We start from the raw sequence: 24,605 nt of genomic DNA, 5'->3' as shown, positions 1-24,605 counted from the left end.
CTCGAAACACTCGTGTGGACTGGATTGGTAAAACGGCAAAGACATCCCGAGTAATCAACTCACGCCGTAGCGGGACGATTTCACTCTTTGGCAAAAAGAAAAGAACAGGATCATCTACAAATGTGACGTCAGGTTCTCATGCAGATCTCAGAAACCGAAACACTCTCTGTTTCCTCCTAGACGGCACCAGTACTAGGGAAACACTGAAAGTCACACTTCCTAATGAGTCCGGGGATGCAGATGTGGCCTTATAATGAGATAAAAATCAGTCCACTTGATGGTAAGCAGCATGAGCTCACCTGCTAGCCCACACACGGCTTAGAGTCGCGTAAGAAACCCATTCCTCGCCACGTAACGGCCGTCAAAGAGATGAAATAGTCTGATTCACACGGCTAACGTGTGCAAAGTGCAAGCTGATTCACCTGCAACATTTAAAGAAGCAGCAATGAAAAAAGTGACGCTTGTCCCGCCGTGTGGAAAAGCCCTAGGACAATGGATTTGTCTCGAAAATCTCACAAAGGGCAGTGTTCGTTCCGCTTCGGGGTCTCAGCACACATCCTACGGACTCTCTGTTACTTTATACGATCACAGACCCTCAGAGAAGCAACTGAGGACGTGCTCTGGTTTCCTCGTGTAAAGAGGAGACAGCTGAACCCTAGAAAGTTAAGACATCCCTCAAATTCCCAGAGACTGTAGATGGACAGCTAGAAGGGTCCGGTCCTCTTGTTTCTCAAGACCGTGCTCCTTCCGAGATTTAACAAAACAAGACAAACCAAGACTTGTTCTCGTGATCGGCACAGGAGGCAACCGACATCACGTTCAATGTGCTGCTGAAAACAAACCGATCAAAAAAACCCAAAAAAACAAAAAACAAACCACCAAGAAACACAAAGCTGTAGTCCTCGGCAATGTGCAGGGAGTTCGAAAACATCTACATGGAAGAGTCCAGAGCTGTCCGTTCCGTGCACAACGAGAAGGAGGAACAATGAGAGAAGGAGGGAAAAACGGGGGAAAGAAAACAAACACGTGGGAATCCTAAGCAGCCTGCTGACTGGTGGCATTTGGACAACTGTGTCCCGTTGTGACCACGGGGATTGTGCGACGTCCGCACCAGAGACGGCGTCACCGGAAAGGCCGGGCAGTGAGTGCGGAGTTCAGGGCCCCCGGCTTCCCCTGCCTGCGACGGCGTAGACCCCGCCCGGCTCTGCCGAGAAAGCAAAGGCAGCGAGGTGGTGGTGATCTCACGAGGTGGAGGGCACACTTCCCTTTTTAAATTTTTTTTTTTTTTTTTTTTTTTAAATAAGGCGTCCTCCCAGCACCCGTGAAGAAGGCGGCAGGCTTTTCAGGACGAGAGTCCTGTGCTCAGGAGGAAGGAGAAGGGGCGCCGAGGCCCCAGTGGCGTCCGGGTGCCCGCGGCCCGAGGGCCACCTGCCCGAGTGCAGGGGAGGCGGGAAGGGCGCCTCGGGGTGCCCGCGGGACTCAGGGTGCTGCTCAGCGTCCGCGGGCTCCCTGGCCTGCTGTCCCAGCCTTGGGAGCCCCGAGGCCCGTGCGCTGTGCCAGGGCAGGGGACGCGGTGGGGCGACGCGCACGTACCCACGCTCCAGTCCAGCTCCTCGGCAGCGTCCCCGTAGGCGCCGTGCTGGCTGTGGCCCGCGAAGTCCGGGGACGAGAACAGGGCCGTGTGCACGTGCAGGTAGGACAGCAGCAGCAGGAAGGGCGTCCCGGCGTTTCTGTGGGAGGAAGGGCCCAGGGCAAGTCAGCGCCGGGCCTCGCGGGCACGTGGGCCGCCCAAGAGGCCGCAAAGCACCCCCCGACGTGGCCTGGAAGGGCCCGGCACCCCCGACGGCTTCGCAGGTGCAAGTGCGGCCTGCCCGGTGCAGCCCCAGCCCGGCTGTGCACGAGAGGCCGTGTGCCAGGCCCGCTGCGCCCTCTCCACCCAGTGACTGCTGCGAGCTCAGGGCCCTTGGGGACTGTGTCCCCCGGGCCAGGCCCACCCCCTGGGGCTGCCTCCTGGTGACAGCATCTGCGGGCCTGCCCACGGCTCACGGCCACACCACGTGCCCGTCTAAGGCCAGCTGGGCTCTCCGATCTGCGTGTTGCCCGCCTCCCGCTGCTAAACAAGTGTCTGCGACAAACGCTCAAGGGTCAGCCCTGAAGTCTGGGAAGCTACATGGACCAGCCTTGGAAACTGGCCCAAATCGACAGTCTTGGGTCACTTCAAAAGCAGGTGTCAATTCAGAATGGGTCAGGACCTCTGGCATTGGACCTGGTGGGAACACAGGGCTGCTGGAGACCTGTGAGTGGCTGCCAACATGTGGCCCTTGTGACAGTGCTCATGAGCCTGGGGAGGGTGCAAAGGGGGACGGGGAGCTATGCCCAGCTCTGCTGAGAGGGGTCAAGGCATCCCAGCACCTGCTCTTGACAGCCCTCTGATCTCGGAGGAATGCACTTGCTTGATGCATTTTGGTTTTATGTAACCAGTTTAGATTTTACCCTTGTCCAGGAAAGTCACAGAAATTCCCTTCCGGCTAAAAGGGACTAGTGAATAAATGCCCTTTTGAAGGCTGTGCAGTCACAAATGGAGTGAATCAAGGAACAGATTCGTGGCCAAATGCAGTTTCTACTAGAGCGTCCAGTGCACTCCCCAAGAAGCCCTCATGTGCTTCCTCGTCCCACCATACGACGAGCTGGGGCGTGTCACGGACAGCCCTGTGCCGCCGGCACCAGCATGGTGACTGGCAAGTAGTGTAAGCTCAGGACACCTGTGTTCGTGGATGAAATCCTACAAGAGCACTCTGAGCTTCCATGGGTCCACCCAGGACCCCCGGGCACTGCAGGGGTGCATCAGTGCAACATGGTTGGTGCAAAAGGTGCTCTAGACTAGGTACCGTTATAGACACCTACGTGATATATGTGTATATCTACATATGGATTACATGCATCTCTATATACCAATATTTATGTATATACCTAGATAGACTCACACACGTGTATACTATGTACCTACATGCATATTATTAGTAGAGGGCTGTGCGTACATATTTACAGACATACACCTGTACACATTAGTCATATAGCTGTACATATACACACACACCTATGCATGTTATTAGTATACATGTGTATATATGCATGTTCACACATATGCCTATACGTATATTATTAGTATAGCTATAGACACACACATATATACTGTGCACCTGTGTATATATTAGTATATAGCTGTATAGATAGATATATATGCATATTATACCTGTACACACATATACCTAAACACATATATATACACTATGCACCTATGTATATATTATAACATATATATATATACATATACGTGTGTGTACATATTTTTTTATAACATTGCATTACATTTTTTATTTCACTTTGGACAGAAGTGCACGCTACACTTTTTGTTCCAAGTATTCAAATAATATGTTCCTCCTGGAAATCAAAAGTGTAGCAGTCACCTGGACTACATAAGCAATGACCCTCAATGATTTGCAATGCTTTGAAGACTGCCAAATAGGTGGCAAAAACACTAATTTTAACTTCAAGATAACGTAGTGCATTTCTTTTTTTTATATATATATAGCACATATACATACACATTTACTGATATATATTAATATAGGATTACACAGATAAACATATACACCTATATATGTATTAGTATGTGTGTATATATACATGTACATACAAAGATCATTAGTATATATACATATACACACACACCCATATGTTTTTGATAAAGGTATATATCTCTACAAATACATACATAGACACCCGTATGTGTTATTAGTATAAGCGTGTATATGTACATGTAGACACATGTTTATACATATATTACACATACATGGACATACATATATTATACACACATATTATGCACCTATGTATACATTATTAGTGTAGGGCTGTGTATATATAGATCTATATGTATATACATACAGACAAATACATACACATTTACCTACGTAGTTATTAACATAGGTGTACATACAAATAAGTACATGTATACCTACATGTTATTACTCTGTATGTATATGGACTCTGTATGTATACACACACACACACACACACACACATATATATATATACTATGCACCTACAAATATATTATTAGTTAGGGCTGTGTGTATATATATATCTATATGTATACATACAGATATATACATACACATTTACCTATGTACGTTATTAACATAGGTATACATACAAATATGTACATATATACCTACATGTTATTACTGTGTATGTATATATATATACCTGTACACACATACACCTATACACACACACACATATATATACTATGCACCTACATACATATTAGCATAGGGCTCTGTATATAAATATATACGCACATATATACATATACAAGTTTTGATATAGATATACACGTTCAAATATATACATATATACTTATGTATGTTAATAGTATGTATATCTATATATGTACACACATACACCTATATGTATATTATTAGTAGTATACACACACATACACACCCACATATACTGCACACCTGCGTCTATCACTATAGGGCTGTGTGTATACACACACACAGACACACATACCCGTATATGATTTTTTTTTAAATTTTTATTTATTTATGATAGTCACAGAGAGAGAGAGAGAGAGAGAGGCAGAGACATAGGCAGAGGGAGAAGCAGGCTCCATGCACCGGGAGCCCGACGTGGGATTTGATCCTGGGTCTCCAGGATCGCGCCCTGGGCCAAAGGCAGGCGCCAAACCGCTGCGCCACCAGGGATCCCACCCGTATATGATTTTAATATAGGTACATATATATAAATACATAGATATACACCTGTATATGTATGTGCACACACACTAATACATGTATTAGTGATATCGGTGTATAGATACATATATACACACACGCAAGCACACCTATGAATGTATATATGCTTTGTATAGCTGTGCATATATGCACATATGTATCTATATATATTAATATGCAGATGCATTATGCACCTACACACATATCAGTACAGCTGTACACACATGCACCTATGTACCTATGTACATTATTAGTATGTGTACGTACATGTATACAACTACACGTGTATCATGAGTATGGGTGTATATAGCCACACACACATAAACCCACACATTCACAGCAGTATAGCTGTATCAGCACACATACACACCTATATGTTATTAGTACAGGTGTATATACACACGTACAAATATACACCTACTGCTACAGGCATATACGTACACAATATGTAAACTCTAACTCAGAAATCTCTGATGGTTTCGACGGGACGGTCCCTTCTTGTTCATCATCTCTGCCACCCAAAAGAGCGCTCAAGAAACACTGGTATTTAATGAAATCAATGAGGCTTGTGTATATTTATTTAGCACCTTGAGTCCTCATGGTAACCAAAAACATCTCAAATTTAGAACTGGGTATCACAATGCTCGCTAACCAGTTCACCTCTGATAAAGAAACGAATACACACTTTGCCAAATGCGTTTTAAAAATTTCCTCAGGTTGCAGAGAGCTTGGGGCCATCCAGCCCACATGGGGTGGGGTGGGATCACCCCTCAGATCTGCTGCTTATCACACTTTACACTCATGTTCCTCTGGACTTTGGAAACCAAAGGAAGCATAAAACCTTGGACTCTGAGGTCCCAGGGCCCTCCTGCCTCAAGATCAAATTGAGCCCGTTACTGTTAATCATCCGCATCGTGCTTTGGAGTTCTAGGGTTTGGGGTTGCAATCTATCTCTTTTCCTTTTTACGAGAGTATAAAATGACGCAACAGTTACTATTTCACAACTTAGCTAACCAACTGACTAAATTAATAAATGACAACAACAAAAATCACAAAAACCCAAGCAGCAAACAAGCAAAAAGCTCCCAGGGGTCCCTGCCACCTGTGCCCACAAGTGGAACTAGCATGAGAATGCAAACCCGCGCGGCGCCCGGGTGGCTCGGTCGGCTAACTGTCTGCCTTAGCTCAGGGCATGATCCCAAGGTCCTGGGATCGAGTCCCACAACGGGCTCCACGCTCAGTGGAAAATCTGCTGCTCTTCTCGTCTGCCTGTCTGTCTGCTTGTGCTCAAGCTCTCTTTGTGAAATAAATAAATAAAATCTTTAAAAAAAATAATAGAGCCGAGGCAGCTTACAAAGCCGGCCCCCGAGCACGTACGTGATCAGAGCTGCCGATACGGGATGTGGCTGGCACAACGTGCTGAGGACAGACCCGTGGCGTGTGCCCATCGGCTTCAGAAAGAATAATAAATACATCAAACATGACGGAGAGCCGGCTGTCCGCATCACCGGCACGATGTCAAGGTGGGGGCGTTTTGAAATGTGCGCCCGGAACGGACAAGCAGGTGACCCACTGGGCCGCAGGCCAACTAGGGAGCCGGGCCCAAGGCGCTGTCGCTCCGAGGAGGGGACACCCGAGACCTACTACTGACAGCGGCCGCGCCGCGCACATGGCAGCCGGGCCCGCCTGGCCAAGCCCGGCGACACGGCCCCCGGGCCGGGAGGGAACCCTCGCTGTGCAGTCCCTTCCGGACGGAGGGGCCACGGCAGGCCCACAGGGGACGTCTGCATCTCCCTTCCCCACGACCCTGACAACTCCAGGGCGCTCCATCGCCTTCGTGGGCCTCAGTCCTGTGTCATTCGCGGGGCCACTCCAGTAAATAAAGTAAAACTTTTGAAAGTTTACTGCCAGTGTGTTGCTCGCTGGGTGGAAAGAAAGAATTTTCGGCGGCTACACGCCTTTGCTCTATTTGCAAAAGATACAGAAGGGGGCTCCGCGCCTTCCCAGCAGCCGGCGATCATTTCAATCCAAGAATCAAAAGGCTGATTTCTTATAAAGGTGGACTAAAATGTATCCAAGGGGATGGTGAAGGCGTTACTTTTTTTTTTTTTTTTTTAATTTTTCTTATTGGAGTTCAATTTGCCAACATATGGATGCTGGACTCTCAAGCCATCCATCGCCACCGGCGATGCTCCTCCCCGAGACCCGCGGTGACCTGAGTGCAAGTACCTAAGGTCACCCCCCACGCCCCAGCAGACAACAGATACAGGAAAGACGCTTTGCTGATCTGATACAGGTTGTAAATTCCCTGGAATGCATCCTTCATTATCCTAACCCAGACAGTGCAAGAAAAACCTACAAAACCTACAAAACAACCACCTGAAAAGATAATTTCCCTGTACTTTAGATAATATGAACTAAGAAACAATTGGAACGGTTGTAATAGGAAATGAGATTCGGAGGAAGGAGATGGATTTTCCCTTTGTGAAACCAATCACATTTCTTTGCAGCCACTAGAAGGAAGGAGAGCGCCTCCTTAGATGGAGCCTCCAAGGGAAAAAAGGAGGACAGGAGAGTATATTCACCCCCTCGGGGTACGTCCGCCCTGCTAGGGGATAGCTGTTCTGATTCAGACAGGCCACATAAGACAGATCGATCGTCTGTTCCCCACGTTCACGCTCAGCCTGGGAACGAGGAGAGAAGTCCATGAAGGACATGGGGACATCAACGGATGGCCCTGGGAACTGAGTAAAATTGGGGTCCACTCAGTGCTGCAGAGAATATAGCAATTCATTTATTCCACAGTGGTTCTCAGTGCTGAAAATGGAAAAAAACAAAAAAACAAGCTAGTATCTAAAACATTGGGAAGTTTCCCATTAAAAAGAGAGAAAAAAAAAAAGAACTTTCCCCCAGATAGTTCCACCTCAGAAATAGGCCCTCCTGCTTTCTCTGGATGGGTGAGAAGCTTGCGGCATGCTCGGCCTGGAGAGGAGGCTCATCCAAAGAGCCAAAGATCCCCTCCGTCCCGAAAGCTGTCTCTCAGTGGCCTATGCAATGACAGACACCAATCAAGGGGCATCCACCCTTACCGAGAAGACAATTCTTTAATGACTCAACCTTTCCACTGGTGAACACATATGTGCGTGTGTCTCCCTGCGTGTTGCCCTTTCTCGCTAATCTGATGCACTTTTCTCACCACGAATCAAGGATCAGTATCACCGCTATTCCTTTCTGGCTTAATCTCTTACTTAGGCTAATAAAGTCACCCCACGATCCCTTTCTTCAGAAGATGCTCTGTGAAAAAAAAAAATTAATTAATTAAAAAAAAATAAAAAAAAGAAGATGCTCTGTGCCAAATCACAGCCATTCATTATGGCCACTTACGCCCCGGTCTGGCTGGAAATGTCAAAGGCTGGGTCGAAGGTACCCTGTAAATGCATTTCAGGGTTTCGACCGTGCCAGATATCGATGGCAGGAGAACGGGACAAAAGGTTAGGTCTTCCGATGATACATTTATCAGCCGTCCCAGTTTCAGGGCATTGTGAGGACGCCGACAATGTTTGCAGGAGGAAGCCTCTACCTCCTGTAGGACTACAGACCACAGGAGATGGCGGGGGAAGCTCTTCCCCCACGACCCTCCCGTAAGGCAATGCGACCTGCCCGGTCACACATACTTCCCATCATCCCGACGGCACGGTCGCTTCCCTTTGTGGACTGGTCAGGAATTGGGGTTTGTTAAAGGATCAAAAATGGGATCTTATCACTCGGGGAAATCAACAGATTGAAAACGAAACTCTTATCTTTTCCAAATTTTGGATTCGTTCTCCAGTAGACCCCATGCCGAGGATACAACAGAGGTCCCCCCACTAAACATAACTGGAAACCACTGGTATTTCACTTCTAACGACGGCCTCTTAAAACACGCACACGCCGACACTGAACGTGTTCCACCCAGATTCAATACGTCCCGAGTTGGTTCAGTATGTGTTCAACACGGGGGCCTGGACACACAACGCTCGCGGTCAATGTCATTTGAATTGATGAATCCGGGCCCTGGAGCTCATCAACTGTACAAGTCACGTGGGTGTGTATAAAGCCATCGTCCTTCTCGAAAACATCCTCTTCAGCCTGAACATCTGTATGTTCTCAGAGAAAAACGGCCCTTTCCTTCAGCATACGTGTCTTTCCTAGCAACGGAGCGCTGCTTTCAATGTATCTGGGGGGCAAAGGGGCCGACGTATCTGGCCCCTCCCGCTGCAGAGTGACCAAGGTTCACCTCATTGTGTGGAGGACGATGAGAAACGCGGGTCTCCTTCTACCCACTGCCAGTAACCTTCTTAAATGTAGCCTTGACTTAACCAAACAAAACTACTTTGTGCATAAAATTAACTCACTGAATTCACCTGTCACTGTGCAGCCTCCGAAGCCTTTTCAGAACACGCAAATGCGTCTCCATCACCATGGTGATGACTGCGGGGGCATCAGAGCTCCTTTAAAACCCACCAGGATGCCTTCTACTTCCAGGGCGTGAGACGGACTCTTCGGTTGACATCTCTCAGATTCCCTGCTGCAGGGGCTGAGCCGGTGTCTACCATGGCCCGGAGCGCTTTCACTATCCACTCCAAAGCGCCCAGCGTCAAGCTCCTCCACGAGAGGACATCTCTTCTTCCCATCTCAGGTGGAAGTTTTGTAGCGTGAAAGACGGGACATGTGTGAAATGTGCCCGGGGTGACGCGTGTATCCCCAGTGCCTGGCAGGTCACAGACAACTGCTCAGCAAGGGTGGCTTACACCTGAACACAACCCATGCTGCACCACCATTTGCACTGTGCACTCAACCCGACTGATTTATAGGGCCCTGAAGAGACCAACGGCCAAGGGAATGAGCCGGACGACTGCACGATCCTTTGCTCAGGGCACGAAAAGGGGCTTGCGAATGTCTAAGAAATCTACAGTTCATTCCTGCCTGTAAGAGCAACAGGGACTTCCTGCTAATTAGATTGCATTAAGGATGACCTGCCTCCTGCATTACTATAGAGCTTACAACATATGGTGTGTGGTGAGCCTGATTATCTAGCTTCCCAATAGAAGCATCTCCCCAAGAGGAATTCATCCCTCACAGTAAATTAGGATGGGGCACCATGGAGAGTACGGTTGTGTATTCCAAACTATCACTCTCCTCAACACAGAAGTGTGTGCTTTAATCCGGGGGCACGTTGGTAGCAAATCTGGCCAAGGGGACCTCATGTGAGAGCACCATAAACCAACACAGCCATCTCCGCCTCACGCCCCTGCCATCCACAGCTCCACACCTCAAATGAGCATCTTTAGTCTACATCGTTTCAGACACAAGTCTACATCGTTTCAGACATCTTTAGTCTACATCGTTACGAGATATTCTCTATCTCAGAGATAGAGAATAAATTTTAGAAATGAGAGTTTTAAATCACTTTCTTCACTTCTTTTGACGTATTCATTGCATGGGAAGTATGCACCTCCCCACACGGTCTTTTAGGTCAATACATCAAAAGTAGGCACTGGCTTCCATTGTGAAGTTCTCAAGTCACATGCGTTTGGATGAATTTCACAAACACCATCATTGCTTTGGATAATTTCCTTCTGCTCCTCCTAAGTCTGAATCCATTTCTCACAACAAGGTGGTAAAGGCCTGCCTACGTTCTTCAGGATGTGCTGGCCAGTGAGATAACACAGATAACACATATAAGTGTGTCTTCAGATCCTTGTATATGTATATATAGAATATTATATATATATATGAATATTCAAGGATATTCAGATCCTTGAAATATATATATATATATAATATTTTTTTCTTTACAAATACTGCTATGTAAAAAAAAGAAAAGAAAAAACAAATACTGTTATGTTTCTTTGGTTACCTAGTGAGGTGATTCTCAAGACGCTCGGCCATCACACATGGTGAATCAGACATCACACATCACACACGAGGACAACTGTAGCCAAGTCTAGTTTTACCCAGACACCTTCCATCTCTGTGTCTTCAGGTGATGTATGGGGGAAGCTTTCTGTGAATAGCATCATGGTATACAAACGCCGTGTTTGCACTAACGCTGACCATGCATGCACTGCGCCAACGCGGCCAACAGGCCTTTCCACTGGACCCATCTGTCGTGAAGCATGAACCCTCTTGTACAAACCCAATAACCCCAACCCTCAACTGTGGAGTTGCTAGAGCATCTTAAATCTCTCATTCTGCCCCAAAATTGCAGAAACCTGCATATCATCAAGATCAACTGCACAGGCTTCAGTGCCTTTACGATCAAATTGCTTTTGGTCGTCTCCCAAAGTCACGTGCCGAGGAGCCCATTTAAGATGCCTTGTAATCATCTGAATATTCATACTCTCTATAGATTCAATCATTCCTGTCAAAATAGCACATGTGGGAGAGAAGTGAATCATCTGGAAGCCGAGTATGATTCCCGAACCCTGTGATTTTGCAGGGGGCACTGTATTATTAATCTCCTCCCATATGTTTCTGAGAGATTGCTGGTCGATGCAGACCGATAGGTGAGTGTTCAGCTGTTACAGCAAATTTGGCAAACCAGCACACTGCTGGGTTTTGAGCTTCAATGGCCAGGTCTGCAATCCAGTGGGGCGCCATCCTATCTCGGAACGGCTGTCCCCCTGCTTATGAATGCAGCGAGGTTAACCCGCGAGGTAAGAGCTTTGTCAACCATGCAGACTGTGCCTCATTGTTGAGGTATGACATTAATTTAGTGTCACAGCCAGAGAGCTTTTTAAAAATAAAACACAACACAATAAGATGGAAAGTGTCAGAAGTGATCGCTCTGCTAAAAAAAAAAAAAAAAGAGAGAGGGAGAGAGATCACTTCAGGAACCTTGTTTCTATTAATAATCTATGTGTATCTGGGGCGCCTGGGTGGCTCAGTCGGTTATGTGTCTGCCTTCAGCTCAGGTTATGATCCCAGGGTTCTGGGATTGAGCCCCAAGTCTGGCTCTCGGCTCAGTGGGGAATCTTCTTGTTCCTCTTCCTCTGGTCCTCCCCTGTGCTCATGTGCTCATGCGCTCTCTCTCAACGAAAGAAAGAAAGTCTACTAAAAAACAAAATACATATATCTTACTGGGCAGTGATGTAAAATGTATACCTTATAAAGTTCTAAAACTGTTGCACCAGATCCCAAGTCAGCATCCCCTTCTGAAAATATGTATGGATCTAACAATGGTTGTGGATTTTTCTGGCAAACCCCATCTATGCTCCAGTATTCTTGGGGTGTGCTAGGCAACATCTGGGCTATACTCTCTCAGGAGCTGGTTCAATGGAGATGTGCAGCTTGGCCTCAGCACTCCACAGTAAGAGGAGAAGACTGGTGATCTTCGGTTTTCAGAGCACACTAAGGTTCTGCACACCAAAGCCTGAGCAGTCGCTACTCAGCTGTGTGGGCCAACCGTTAAGCTTACGTAGGCATCACTAACTCAACGGTACATCCACATGCAAGTAATGACAACAGATGCTCAGGAGCATGACCACCAGCTTAAAATCTTCCTCCTTCTGTCAAGAACCGCATTACATCTTTCCTCCCGCCATTTTAGCTGGGACCAACTGGTTTCTCCAGTCTTTGGTGCCTAAACAACACATGTTCTCAGCATGCTCATGGCAAGTGACCGCACAGACCAGATGTCTGGTTTTCACATGACATTTCCACTTTTCTCTAAAGTTCCGAATGGAACAAAATGGTTTTGTCTGGTTTTGATAGCAGGTGTTTGGAAAATAGTCTCTCTCCTAACTCTGGGAAATGAACAAGGGGTAGTGGAAGGGGAGGTGGGTGGGGGTGACTGGGTGACGGGCACTGAGGGGGGCACTTGATGGGATGAGCACTGGGTTTTACGCTATATGTTGGCAAATTGAACTCTAATAAAAAGAAATTTTAAAAAAGGAATATAGTCTCTACTCAGACCCGCCATCAACCAGTCCATGGATGGGTCATTCCCTTTGCTGACGGCAACCCTCAACACTATGCACTCAAGGCATCCTAACAGACCTGCACAAAATAATGCGCTTCACCCAGGTTCCTCACACAGTTGTTCTGCTCAGAAATTTGCATAGAATATCTTGGACTTCCCTGTGGCTTTTCTGTTGCAAGGACGACACATGTGCTCTAGTCTACAAACAACACACACACGAAGAATAATGACCATGGTGATACCTAAGGCCCCTTTTGTCACCTGGGAGACATTTTTTGGCAGGACTTCAGAAGCAGAGGACGTGAGGGACACTGGCAGAGCCACCTGATGAGAGCCTACTGGGTTGCACCTCCCTTCACGTGTCATTCCACTGTCCACCCGCCTCCTCCTCCCGAGAGCCTGGCTGGAGGAACCTCCTCAGTAGGGAAGGGGAAACGTGGCTAGAAGGACCACCTTGTTTCTCCAACCTCCATGGCAATAACCAAGCACACGCTGCAACAGGCAGCATCAGGATAAGAGGCGATACCCACCGTCGTATGAACTGGGCCGCGTCCGCCGTCAGCCTCTGCGTGAGGCTGTCATAGGACAGGGGCTGCTGAGTGATCTCATGGTTCCGCATCAGGAAGCAGTTCAGGGGTCGGAAGTAATGCAGGAAGCACAGCAGAAGGCCGAGGATCATGGCGGCGAGACACAGAAGGCAGAAGAAGACCACAGGGGGCACGTGGAGCAGCCCCAGGCACTTGAGCACCGCCAGGGTGAGGAGCGTGATGGCAATGATCTGAAGGGGGATGAAGACCAGCACCCTGATGCCCCTGGTGAAGACGCTGCCTTCTCCGGGCTTGCAATCCCTCAGGTTGGTCACGGGGATCCCGTGGAAATAGTCAAAGCCATGGCTCAAGGGGTGGTGGCAAAAGTCTGTCTTGTTGTGACAGTTGGTCCCAAGGTGCCACTTGCCTGAGAAGACAGATGGGTGATACGTTGATATGCAATGAACACTGTGACCTGGATGTCAGCCTCTGATTCCCACACACTGAAAAGCGGGATCGCTCTGCACATTTGTTAGCCAAACTCCTCCTACTCTGGAGAACCCCACAGTGTCTCACTGCCTTTTCCACAAACAACAGGGCATTAACTACTCACTCTACCAGAAAACAACAACTGCTTGAGCACCGAAAACAGCAAAATAAAACAAAACAAAAGACAACCACCTGACATATTTAATAGGTAGGTGACAAAAATACACAGAAAAACACAAGAATTTTTTAAGGACATTTCCTTAAGTCGTAGGATCAACTTGGTTTTTGTCCCTTAACTATTAAAAGTGAAAATGGATCCTTTCTCGAAAAACTACCCCTGAAGCAAGCATGAGGAAATCACGCTTATAGCTCAGCAATTATTTTAAACATCTATGAACATTTCTTATAAAATGTACATTATGCCACTAAATTAGTGAGTGCTCACAAAAGAAAAACATGATGATGGTTTTATGACAAGAGGTGGGAGGAAAGAGAATGGTCATTTTGCTTCTGTGAGAGATTTTATGATTCATCTGATGACCTGCATAGACCTATGCTTACCAAGTAAAAATGGAGAATGGATTTTTCCTATCAATTGAACAAAAATCAATGGGAACGTCAACTGAGACAAACTCTGACACAATTTCACTATTAATGTAAAAGATAAAGTGTTCAATAGCATAATGTGTATATGTAGTTTTGTACCCTGTATGGCTGTGCATAATTATCTATTTATCAATCTATTAGCTATCATGTGTCTCATTTATCTCATCTATCCATTCATCCATTATCCATTCATCCAACTACCCATCATCCATTCATCCATCCACCATCCATCCATCTACCCATCATCCATCCATGCAGCCATCATCCATGCATCCATCATCCACCCATCATCCATCCACTCATTATTCATCCAGTCAACCACTCATTATTCATCCATTCCTCATGCATGTAACCATGATCCATTCATACATCCATCCACCCATTATCCATCCATCCATCTACCTACTATCCATCCATTATCATCCATCCATCCACCATCTATTCATCCAACCATCATCCACCCTCCCACCCATTATCCATTCACCATCTACCTGTCCATCCAATCATCCATCCATCCACCCATTATCCGTCTGTTATCCATCCATCCACCATCTGTGCATCCCACCATTAACAATCCATCCATCCATCCATCCATCCATCCATCCATCCATCATCCATGCATCACCCATTTCATCTATTTACCTATCCATACCTGGCTCCATCAGCTATGTTATCTACCTTTCCATTTATTCATACATCCATCAGTCCATCCATCTGTCATTATCATCTATCTATCTCATCTATTTACCTGTCCAGACACAGACACACACACACACACACACACACACACTCAAATAGCCCAGATAGGTGAATTGTGTTTTAATTTACAATTGAAATCATTTCTTCATTATGTGAAATTGTGCAAACTGTATCAGTGATGCCATCCTTAAAAAGCCAGTTATCATGCCCTCCCCCACTCACCCTGCCCAGGCCCTCGACTCCCACTCCTCACCTGCCCTTACCTATCAGAGCTGTTGAATAGCCTTGATTCTTGAGAAGCTTGGCAAAGGTAATCTCACTGGTTGGAAGTCCTCCAGAAGAGGCCGAGAAGATAAACACTCCTATGAAGGACTGAGAGGCCATTCCTGAAACAGGAGAAATGAAACATTGAAAGAGGAGGTCAGGGATGCCCCTAGGAGGACAAGAGCCATGGCTATGGAGCCTGGGGGTTACCTGATCGGATGGGGTACCGGCCTGTCATGAAGGCTGCCCTACTTGGTGTGCACAGGGGCGACGCTGCCAGGTGCTGTGTGAGCTTCACTCCTTCTGCAGCCAACCGGTCAATATTAGGAGTTCTAGAACGGAAGACTCATGTCATTCATGATGACCTTGAAACATGCAGCTTCCACTGTGGCTTTTTACAGTGCATCACTTCTCAGCAATCTAGGGAAACTTCCAGAAGTGTGGGTGATGCAGGACAAGCCATCCCGGTACCTCTGCTCTGGGAATGGACTGGCCGATCCTGTCAAGGAGTCATTCTACACTTGCTAGGCATTCAGAAATGAACCTCGTTCAGTTCTGGGCCATGCTGAGCTTTCATTCCACATCCTCCACTGGGAATGCAGCCCCTGCCTCTCTACCGGCCTGGCTACCTTCTATTCTTCAGGTCCTAGCAGAGACAGGATTCTCGTGAGCCTCCTAGGGCCATCCTTGTCCTGTGAGGGGGCCTGGCCTGTGTGTAGGACACAGATCCCATCACAGAAGCTTCCTCACTACAAAGGGACAACACGGCCAACTGCCCTCTTACATGGATGTACAGAGACAGGAGCGTGCATCTTATTCTCGTGGCCCACAGTCTCATGCTCCTGTGCCCACACAGAGAGCCCTTGGTGATGCAGAGCTTGAAGGTGAAGGTCATTTCATCGCATTGCTCAACCTGCTCCCCCATCCATGAATTCAGCGTATGCACGTTACAACCCACCTTTCCACTGTGTTTCTGCCTCCCATTGCAAGGTTTAGAAGGTTTAGAAGACTGAATCTGCATATCTGACTTAAACTTCCTCATACCTAGACTGTGTACTGAGACATCTATTTGGGGAGATGAGCTTATAAAATATAATGTGTTGGGCAGCCCAGCTGGCTCAGCGTTTGGCACCGCCTTCAGCCCAGGGCATGATCCTGGAGTCCTGGTATTGAGTCCCATGTCAGGCTCCCTGCATGGAGCCTGCTTCTCCCTCTGCCTGTGTCTCTGCCATTCTCCATGTGTGAGTGTGTGTCTCATGAATAAGTAAATAAAATCTTAAAAAAATAAAATATAATGTAAAGATATGTAATTCATAAAGAACTGGAATCCAATATGGAAAACGACAGATGTAGGATATGCTGTGACATAGATTCTATATTGTGATTGTAGACATTTTTTCTTTCCTTTTGAGATCTGTTAGACATAGAACCTTAAGGCTTGATTGTAATTCTTTGATTAAAACCCCTGACTGGGTAAGGTTATCTGTTAGCTCAGTGAAGTTCAGGAATACATATAATATTAAAAATCATATGATGTTTGTCTTTCTCTGACTTATTTCACGTAGCATAATGCCATCCATCTAGTTCCATCCACGTCATTGCAGATGGCAAGATTCCGCTCTTTTTGATGGCTGATTAATAGTCCCTTATGGGATTTAAGAGAAAAATAGATGAACATAAAGGAAGGGAAGGAAAAATAAAATAAGATGAAAGCGAGGAGACAAACCTTAAGAGACTCATAACTCTAGAAAACCAATAAGGCTGCTAGAGGGGAGGGGGGTGGGGGGATGGGGTAACTGGGTGATGGGCATTAGGGAGGGCATGTGATGTGACGAGCAGTGGGTATTATGTGCGATTGATGAATCACTAAACTCTATCTCTGAAGCTAATAATACACGGTAAGTTACTCAGTTGACTTTAAATGACAATAAATAACAGTAATCTAAAAATAAAGTGAAAAAAATCATGAGCAAAATTTAAGAAATGAGTAGACACTATGATTCTGGTAAGAAAAACTAAATTACCAGCAATAGGTATGACAAGTATCCGAAAGTAACATCTACACGTTATACAAAATGAGGCCAAACATGGGGCAGAAAACACACGTGGTCAACTGAAATCTCATCCGTGTCCATGTGTTTAAAGCTCTAACACATGTCGTAGGTAAGCACACACTTCACAAATGACAAGCAGCACGTGATGCAAAGGCTCAGAGGTGGAACTGACACACATCTGGATGCCGGGTTCTCCCCAAAAGAACCACTTAATTCCTAATTTTTGTTTGCTCTGACACAAAGCAACAAAACACTCTTCCAAGCTGCACTGTTGTGTTGAGAAGGAGACGAGGTGCCAGAGGGAAGCCAATTAGCATCCCTCGGCCCTTAAGGTGTGTCCATCCCTCCCCCTGCTTCATGTAATTATTACTATTCATAGGTCTTATGAGAAACTTCTACTAAAAGCCAGTGATCTCTTTCCCCACCTCATGTGATTCAGTTTGTACCGATTGTTGCTAAGAGGAAGCTGAGAAGCACTGTATGTCATCGTCTCCTCATGATTATCAAGAGAAAGTGCAGCATTGATGCCAATACGCTGTTACACAAGGACCTACTCTCCTTCTTCAATCACGGGGCCCTTACGAGACATCTGACATGAACGTGGGGTTAGGCAGGGGGGCTGAGAAACAGAAGGTCCTCCTCCGTCCCTAAGTCTGGTTCCCACTGTGCTTCTGCCATCACCAGCGCCCGTGGCCCCTGAGAGGTTCTGTGGTCACCCAAGCTGACGGTGGCTCGAGTAGCGGGGCCCACTGCAATGCAGCTGGTACCAAACACAGGAGAGCTGCGGCCACGGGCAGAGCCAAGTGAGGATGCGGGAGACGCAGCACAGTCGGCTCGGTAGGAAAGGGTCACCCCGAGGATCTTTCTAGTGGTCCCTCTGGGTTTACCCTGTTCAATGAGATCGAATCCCACCCGCCTTCCTGACGCCAGTCGGTCTGTATCCACGTAAAGTCCCAGGCGGACACGAGCACCGTGAAGGGCTCTGACACCCGTCGGCGTTCTGTGCGTTCACGTCACCCGTGGCCGGGGCCTGCGAGGGGGGCCCCGGTGTTCACACAGCAACTGCGTCACCGCACCTGAGCGTCGTGTTCCCGTAGCACCCGGGGTCTCCAATGCCGAGGTCGTCGGCCATCAGCAGGACAAAGTTGGGCCTGGGGGCTGCGTGGCCCTGGGCCTCGCACAGCAACAACAGGAGCAGCAGACGGAGCCGCATCTTCCTGCAGAGGGAAGCACACAGAGGGCAGTGAGGGGCGCCCGGGGCGCTGCAGCAGCCCCTTTGCTGGGACCTTCTTCCACCCCGTGTGCTCCGGCAACGCGAGCTCCGCATCCACGCACACACATCGCCCGGCCGAGAACTTTACCCTCTTGTCTCTCGAACAAGCATGTCTTTCTCCAAGGACGGCAATGACCTATCAGAGCGGGAGGCGCCGCTGCAGGCCACGGGCCGAGAGCCGGGGCGCGGGTCACCGAGGGCGCCACCTCTGCAGGTGCACCTCGCCCCTCGGCTCTGTGCACGGCCGGCGCCCGCAGGAGGCCCGGGAGGCCGAGGAGGCACCAGCTGCGCGACTTCTGCCCCGCACCCGCAGGCACAGTGTGAAGGGTGACAGGGCGGTGCTGCCACTTACAGGGGCCTTTGCAGCCTCGCACCTATGGGTGCCACTCGGCGGGTGCTGCAGACAGCAGGCCCCGAGCGGCGTCCTGGCCCGGGTTCAGCTGCTTCCTGTCTGCCACTGGGGTGGGTACACGTGCGTGTGTGTGCGTGTGCAGGGCACCCCCCTCCCTGCTCCCCGGGAGCCCCCGCGCCCCCACTCCCCTGGCCCGCCGCATGTGCCCATGACCTGGGTGACCCACACCTCCCCGTGCTCGCCCACCTGTGCTCTCAACCCTGTGGCATCCTCCCGCCCGAGAGCCAGCGCTGTCCCCCCCACCCCCCGCAGGACGATCAGGCTGGGCTGGGCTCTGCCCACAGCCGCTCGCTCACCCCTAACGTGCCCTGCCTGCCCTCGTGGCGGCTGCTCCCCCCTGCCTGTGGAGACAGGGCACGTGTGCGCAGTCACGGCTCGGCACCAGCCACGGAGCCTGGGGTGCGAGGCACGACCTGCCGCGCCGCACCATGGCCGTGACCCCGTCTCCGCCTTGGGCCTCGGCCACACAGTGGGCGTGACGAGCAGCCACCAGTCGTGGCCCAGGGGGGAGCCGGGAGGACACCAGGCCCCCGGCCGAGGCCAGCTCGCTCACAGGGAACCTGCAGCAAAATGCAGGAAGCTGAACTTGCAGCTGGAACGAACACTGGCTCGGGGAGATGTTGGTCCCAGGGTACAGGCTTCCGGTTAGACGACGGTTAAACGACGAACACGTCTGGGGACCTGCAGGATGGCACGGTCACCGCAGCTAACGACACTGTACGGAACTCATGCTCTGGGCTTCACCGCTAGATCCTGAGCACTGTCTCCATTCACCAAAAAATGGGCAATGATATGTGAGTTGATGACGCTAATGAGCTGCACTGTGACAGTCACTGCACAACGTATACCATGAAATCATCACGTGGCCACCTGAGATACAGACGATTGTATTTGTCAGTTATACCTCAATGAAGCTGGGGGGTAGGTGGGGAGAAACATCGCCCTGCCTCCCCTCAAGGGAACGAAAAGGCAAAAGCCTCCGAAATGATAAAGTGCTAGACACACAACCCTTGTTAGGAGGACTTTAGTCCATCTACCTACACCTTTACAACCACAAGCAATCCACTGGCGGTTCCCGCAAATCCATGCCAATTCTACACACTTATCCGGGCAAAACCCGGATCATAGACATCGTGAGAGCCTGGGGATGGTTTCACGGTTGAACGAGCCACAGCACACCCCCGCATGCCCCCGGCTGGCCAAACGTGGGAATCCACAAGCACGGCGCCCACTCCAGCAAGCACTGGAGGGGCAAACGTGGCTTCTGCAGGTGTCGTGAGGTGAGGTGGAGAAACCCGGGACCGTGAATTCAGCCTCCCTGTTGGCTTGGCACTTTCTCTTGTAAAATGGGGACAATCATACTAACAATATGTTGTAGGTATCATGGAGGAGATAAATTATACATTTAGCACTATGAATGCATAAGGGACTCGTCGCTAGGGGCCAGCAGTTGTTGTTGGTGTCATCATGACTTTGTGTAGACCTTAATAAGGACAGCAACAGAGTTTCAAGCAAAATGTGGCAGCCGACTACATGCTGGCCCCAGTGACACCCCTTTGGTATTCCCATCTTGTATCATCCCCTCTCGTTGGGCGCTGCTGAGCCTCCCAACCTGGTTCTCACGAACAGAATGTGGAAAATGTGTGGCAGGTGACATCTGTGGTTAGGCTGCAAACACAAAAAGTCTGGCCAGCAGACTCGTCCTCCTGCTGGATTTTAATGAAGTGAGATTCTATGCCGGAGAGAACCCGTCTCCCCGTGTGACGGGGAACTGAGCGAGACTTGCAGGCAACAGGCAGCAAGGACACGAGCTCCTCATGCTGACGGCCTACAAGAAACAGAATCCTGCTGAGCTTGGGAGTGGAGCCTTCAGATGAGACCACCGCCCTGGCCGGCACCTTGATTGCAACGTACCAGCTACATTGTGCCAGATTCCTGACCCACCGACACTCTGAGATAACAAATGCATGTTGCTTTGAGCTGCCAAGTTTTGCACTCGCCTGTTACACAGAAGCAAAAAACTAAAACAAAGTCCAAGAGCTTCCGATAGGAAGTTCAGTTGCATTAATAAGGGCCTGCAAAGACTTTCCATGGCAAGGGCTCAGAGGTCATGCTCAACTTATTTTAAGAACATGCTTCATTAGCAGTGAGGTGTCAGAATTTATGTAAGCCGTTTAAAGACACATTGCTCAGCTCAGCAAACGATGCGAAAAATGAATTTTTGTTTTACGATCGAAAATTGAAAACACCAGGAATGGAAAATGTACTTATGGTAGGCCAGAGGGATATGGTTCACTTAGAGATTAAATGAAGCAAAATCTAGGCTCCATGTGACTCTTAGTAAAGTTTCACCCCAAATCTAGCTATTCTGAGAATTACTTTGCCTACCCTGCTTTTAACATACACAAAAACCATAATTTGTTTTTTTTTAAATGAACTTTGTCTCATTGTTCACTTTTATTCTCAATGTACAGAAGGAAAATATATAAAGCCACAATGCAGAGAAGCACTCAGGTGGTAGCTTTCCCTCCTTGTTCTTTTTCCTGTGCTTCTTTTGCAAATGGCTGAAGGCACAGCATTCCTATGTGCGAGTGCCACTATTTCTGTGTTTTCTTTGTTTTTCCATGCAACACTCTCACTACGAGTTGGAGAAAAGGGCTCAGAGGTGAGAAGCACAAGCCAGCCCACAGGGGACAGGACGGGCAGGCAGGAAAGAATTTAATCCGGGGGTGATGTGCATCCTCCATCGTTCCACTGCTCCATGGCGGATGCATGTGGCAGAGGCCGGAGGGAATGTGCGCACAGTGGCTGTGACGCCACAGAGATGCCGGTACCCACACTAGGTGGGGGCAGGCGGGAGAGAACAGGATTGATCTGAGATGCAATTAATACAACCAGGTAATTAACTGGATGTGATGACTCAGACAGAGTGAGAGTGGTCAATGAGATTTCAACCTTGCTCTCCACTGAACTTTGCAGAGAACAATGAAGACGCAAAATGTCCAGGGCTCAGATTATATCTGCTGCATGCCGGGATGTGGCTGCCATAAGGATCCTTTGTACATGTGTTGTACATGTGTCCTCCTTTAGAAAAATCCATACCAATTTTCCATGCATCTTGCTGAGAGGTTTAGTTCAGGTGCAGACCTTTTTTTTTTTTTTTAAATTAAAATTAAACCCAATAGGATCAAAGCCCTTTAATAATTATTAATATCTACAGAGTATGAATTTCTGAATCTCAGAATGGGTTTGGTTGGCTCAATGTGACATTATGTCATTAATGGCACCTCCAAAATGTGCCCGCGGTACCTATTGTTAGGCATCAGGTAAGGAAGTTAAAAATGTTAGAAAATGTCAGTTTGCTAATAGCCATTTAAAATTTCACTGCATATAAATTATTATTGTCTGAAATAACCAGACCTTGTTTTTCCTCCACACTCAGGGGCGTTTATAAAGATGTTTTAAACTATTAAAACACAGTTAGTTGATAAAAGTACTTAACAAATAAATGAAAGTGCTCTACTCTAACATATGAGCATGGCACATTAACTTCTGAAAAACTGTATAATTTCCCTCCTTAAAAATTAAATTATTTTTCTGAACAATCTTAATTTGGCAAAAAAGCAAGAGAACACTTTCATGAGGAAGTAGCTCTTCCTAAAACACAATTACGAAGGAGAGAGACAAAAGAACATTTTCGTAACTGGAGGTGTAATTACATTAAATTAGCTCATTAAAGAAAAATTAACACTGCGCTTACATAACAGAAACTTTACCATGGCAACAAAAACGTTCCTAATCTATTTGCTCAATGGGGGAAAAAGGCACATTGAAAGTAGAGAAAACCCTACATTACCAACCATAAATTTTTAGAAGACATGTGGTCTTATTCAAACTATATATAAGAAATTTCTTGACCCACAAATTTGGTTAACAAAGTGTCACCTAAATAGATGTCCTGTTCTTAAACCATAGAAATTGACATGAAGACCGCAAAAACCTATCTGAATTATCGGTTCAAAACAGGCGTTTCTATAGATTTAAATACCTGTTTACATTGTTTGTGATTTTTCTAGCGTGACATTGTGTGCCAAGCATACGTTAATAAAAAAAAATAAATTGCTTGCAATTTTTCTAAAATAAATATTCATGTTTTACTTATTTAGCAAATCCCAATTTTTTATTGTCTATGCCACCGTAGACGGTGCTCGGGTCTTTGCATTTCTCAATACACTCAAGTATGCAGAGCACCATTAAGTTAATCACATTAATTTAATAGTATTAATCAAGAAAGCAATTTGAAAAATTAAGTCTTACTGAGCCCCTTTCTTTACAATTGAAATCTTTAGAAAGTTTGGGGAAACATTCAGTTTGGAAAGTTGGAAGAGCCCCGTGGTGCTCATGGACTCCTGTGTCTCCTTTGCCGGTACGGCCTACACTCCGGAAGCCGAAGAGGAGGGTAGCACACGATGAGTCCAAGCATGACGCTCCCCAAATTGCCGCTGACATTCCTTACCTGCCAACACGCGACTGAGCGGCTGGATGCTTGCACACGTCTGTCTACAGCTGTACAACACACGGGCTCCTACCATGACCAAGCTCCTGTAAGATTTATGTTCCCGTAAATACGGAGGAGACTAAGACTCCCTGGGACTGACTCTGTATTTTCTTTCAAGTTGATAAGACAGGGGTAGCCTCTGAAAGCATCGGCACAAAGCAAACTATCCCATGAAAACTGTAAAAAAAAAAAAAAAAAAAAAAAAAAGGCAAACCAGAGTCTGAGGAGCTTTCAACATTCCAGCACATTTGAGCTGCTGAAAGGCATTGCCCCCGTTGCTCAGGTAAAAGCCTGGCTGCCTCACCCTGTGTTAGGTTCCCTGGCTAACACCTGACATTGGGAAATGCTAAGAGGCAGGTAGATGCTCTGTGGCACTGACGGGACTCACTCTGTCATATTAGACCCCCCACTCCCCAAGCCCCATCTAGGAGGTGGGGAATTTCTCAGGCAAAGGTAGCAGTGGTCCTGTAGTCTGCTCCAGACCCAACAAGGCCAGCCAGTGATGGGGCGCCCCTCCCCTGGAGTTCAGAGGACTACAAGCACAAACTCAACCCCAGCGGGAAAAGCAACGCCAAGACGACAAGGTTTCAGAATGAGACACGGTGGCCTCGGCAGGAGCGAATGGCCAAAGCAATAGGAACAACGCACACGCTTCACTTTGTAACAGATCCTTAGCCTCCAGGTACTCGTGTTATAGAGACCACCATCCACTTCCAACCACCCACCAGTGTGGCAGGCTCTGCGATGACTCCCAGTTTACAGATGGGGACAGTCAGCCTGACAGGTGACATTACCAGCTCAAAGGATGTGGCAACAGATTGATAGGAACAGGATCGACAGACCAGTACTGCTGGACCCCAAATCCATTCAAAGAGAAACGTGATGAGAAGGGCCCGGCCATAAGGTTCCACCCAGGGGCCAGTTGTAGATGGAAGGAGAATTCTATTCTACTTTATAC

At 47.7% G+C, this 24,605-nt stretch overlaps 1 protein-coding gene across 4 annotated transcripts in view; it reads right to left on the bottom strand.

The window, feature by feature from the left end:
* Positions 1-24,605, bottom strand: part of LOC140629090 (steryl-sulfatase-like) — a 167,930-nt gene that overhangs the window by 78,434 nt on the left and 64,891 nt on the right. For all 4 annotated transcript variants that reach the window (XM_072818512.1, XM_072818509.1, XM_072818511.1 and 1 more), the window contains exons 2-6: positions 18,481-18,621; positions 15,561-15,682; positions 15,350-15,472; positions 13,296-13,719; positions 1,594-1,730 (exon numbers count right to left, since the gene is read on the bottom strand). In XM_072818512.1, the coding sequence (XP_072674613.1) occupies positions 1,594-1,730; positions 13,296-13,719; positions 15,350-15,472; positions 15,561-15,682; positions 18,481-18,621 (947 nt within the window). The remainder of the gene's footprint in view (positions 1-1,593; positions 1,731-13,295; positions 13,720-15,349; positions 15,473-15,560; positions 15,683-18,480; positions 18,622-24,605) is intronic.

This window comes from Canis lupus, chromosome Y, assembly GCF_048164855.1.
Source record: "Canis lupus baileyi chromosome Y, mCanLup2.hap1, whole genome shotgun sequence".
NCBI lineage: Eukaryota > Metazoa > Chordata > Mammalia > Carnivora > Canidae > Canis > Canis lupus.
This window is presented reverse-complemented; position numbering and strand designations above follow the sequence as displayed.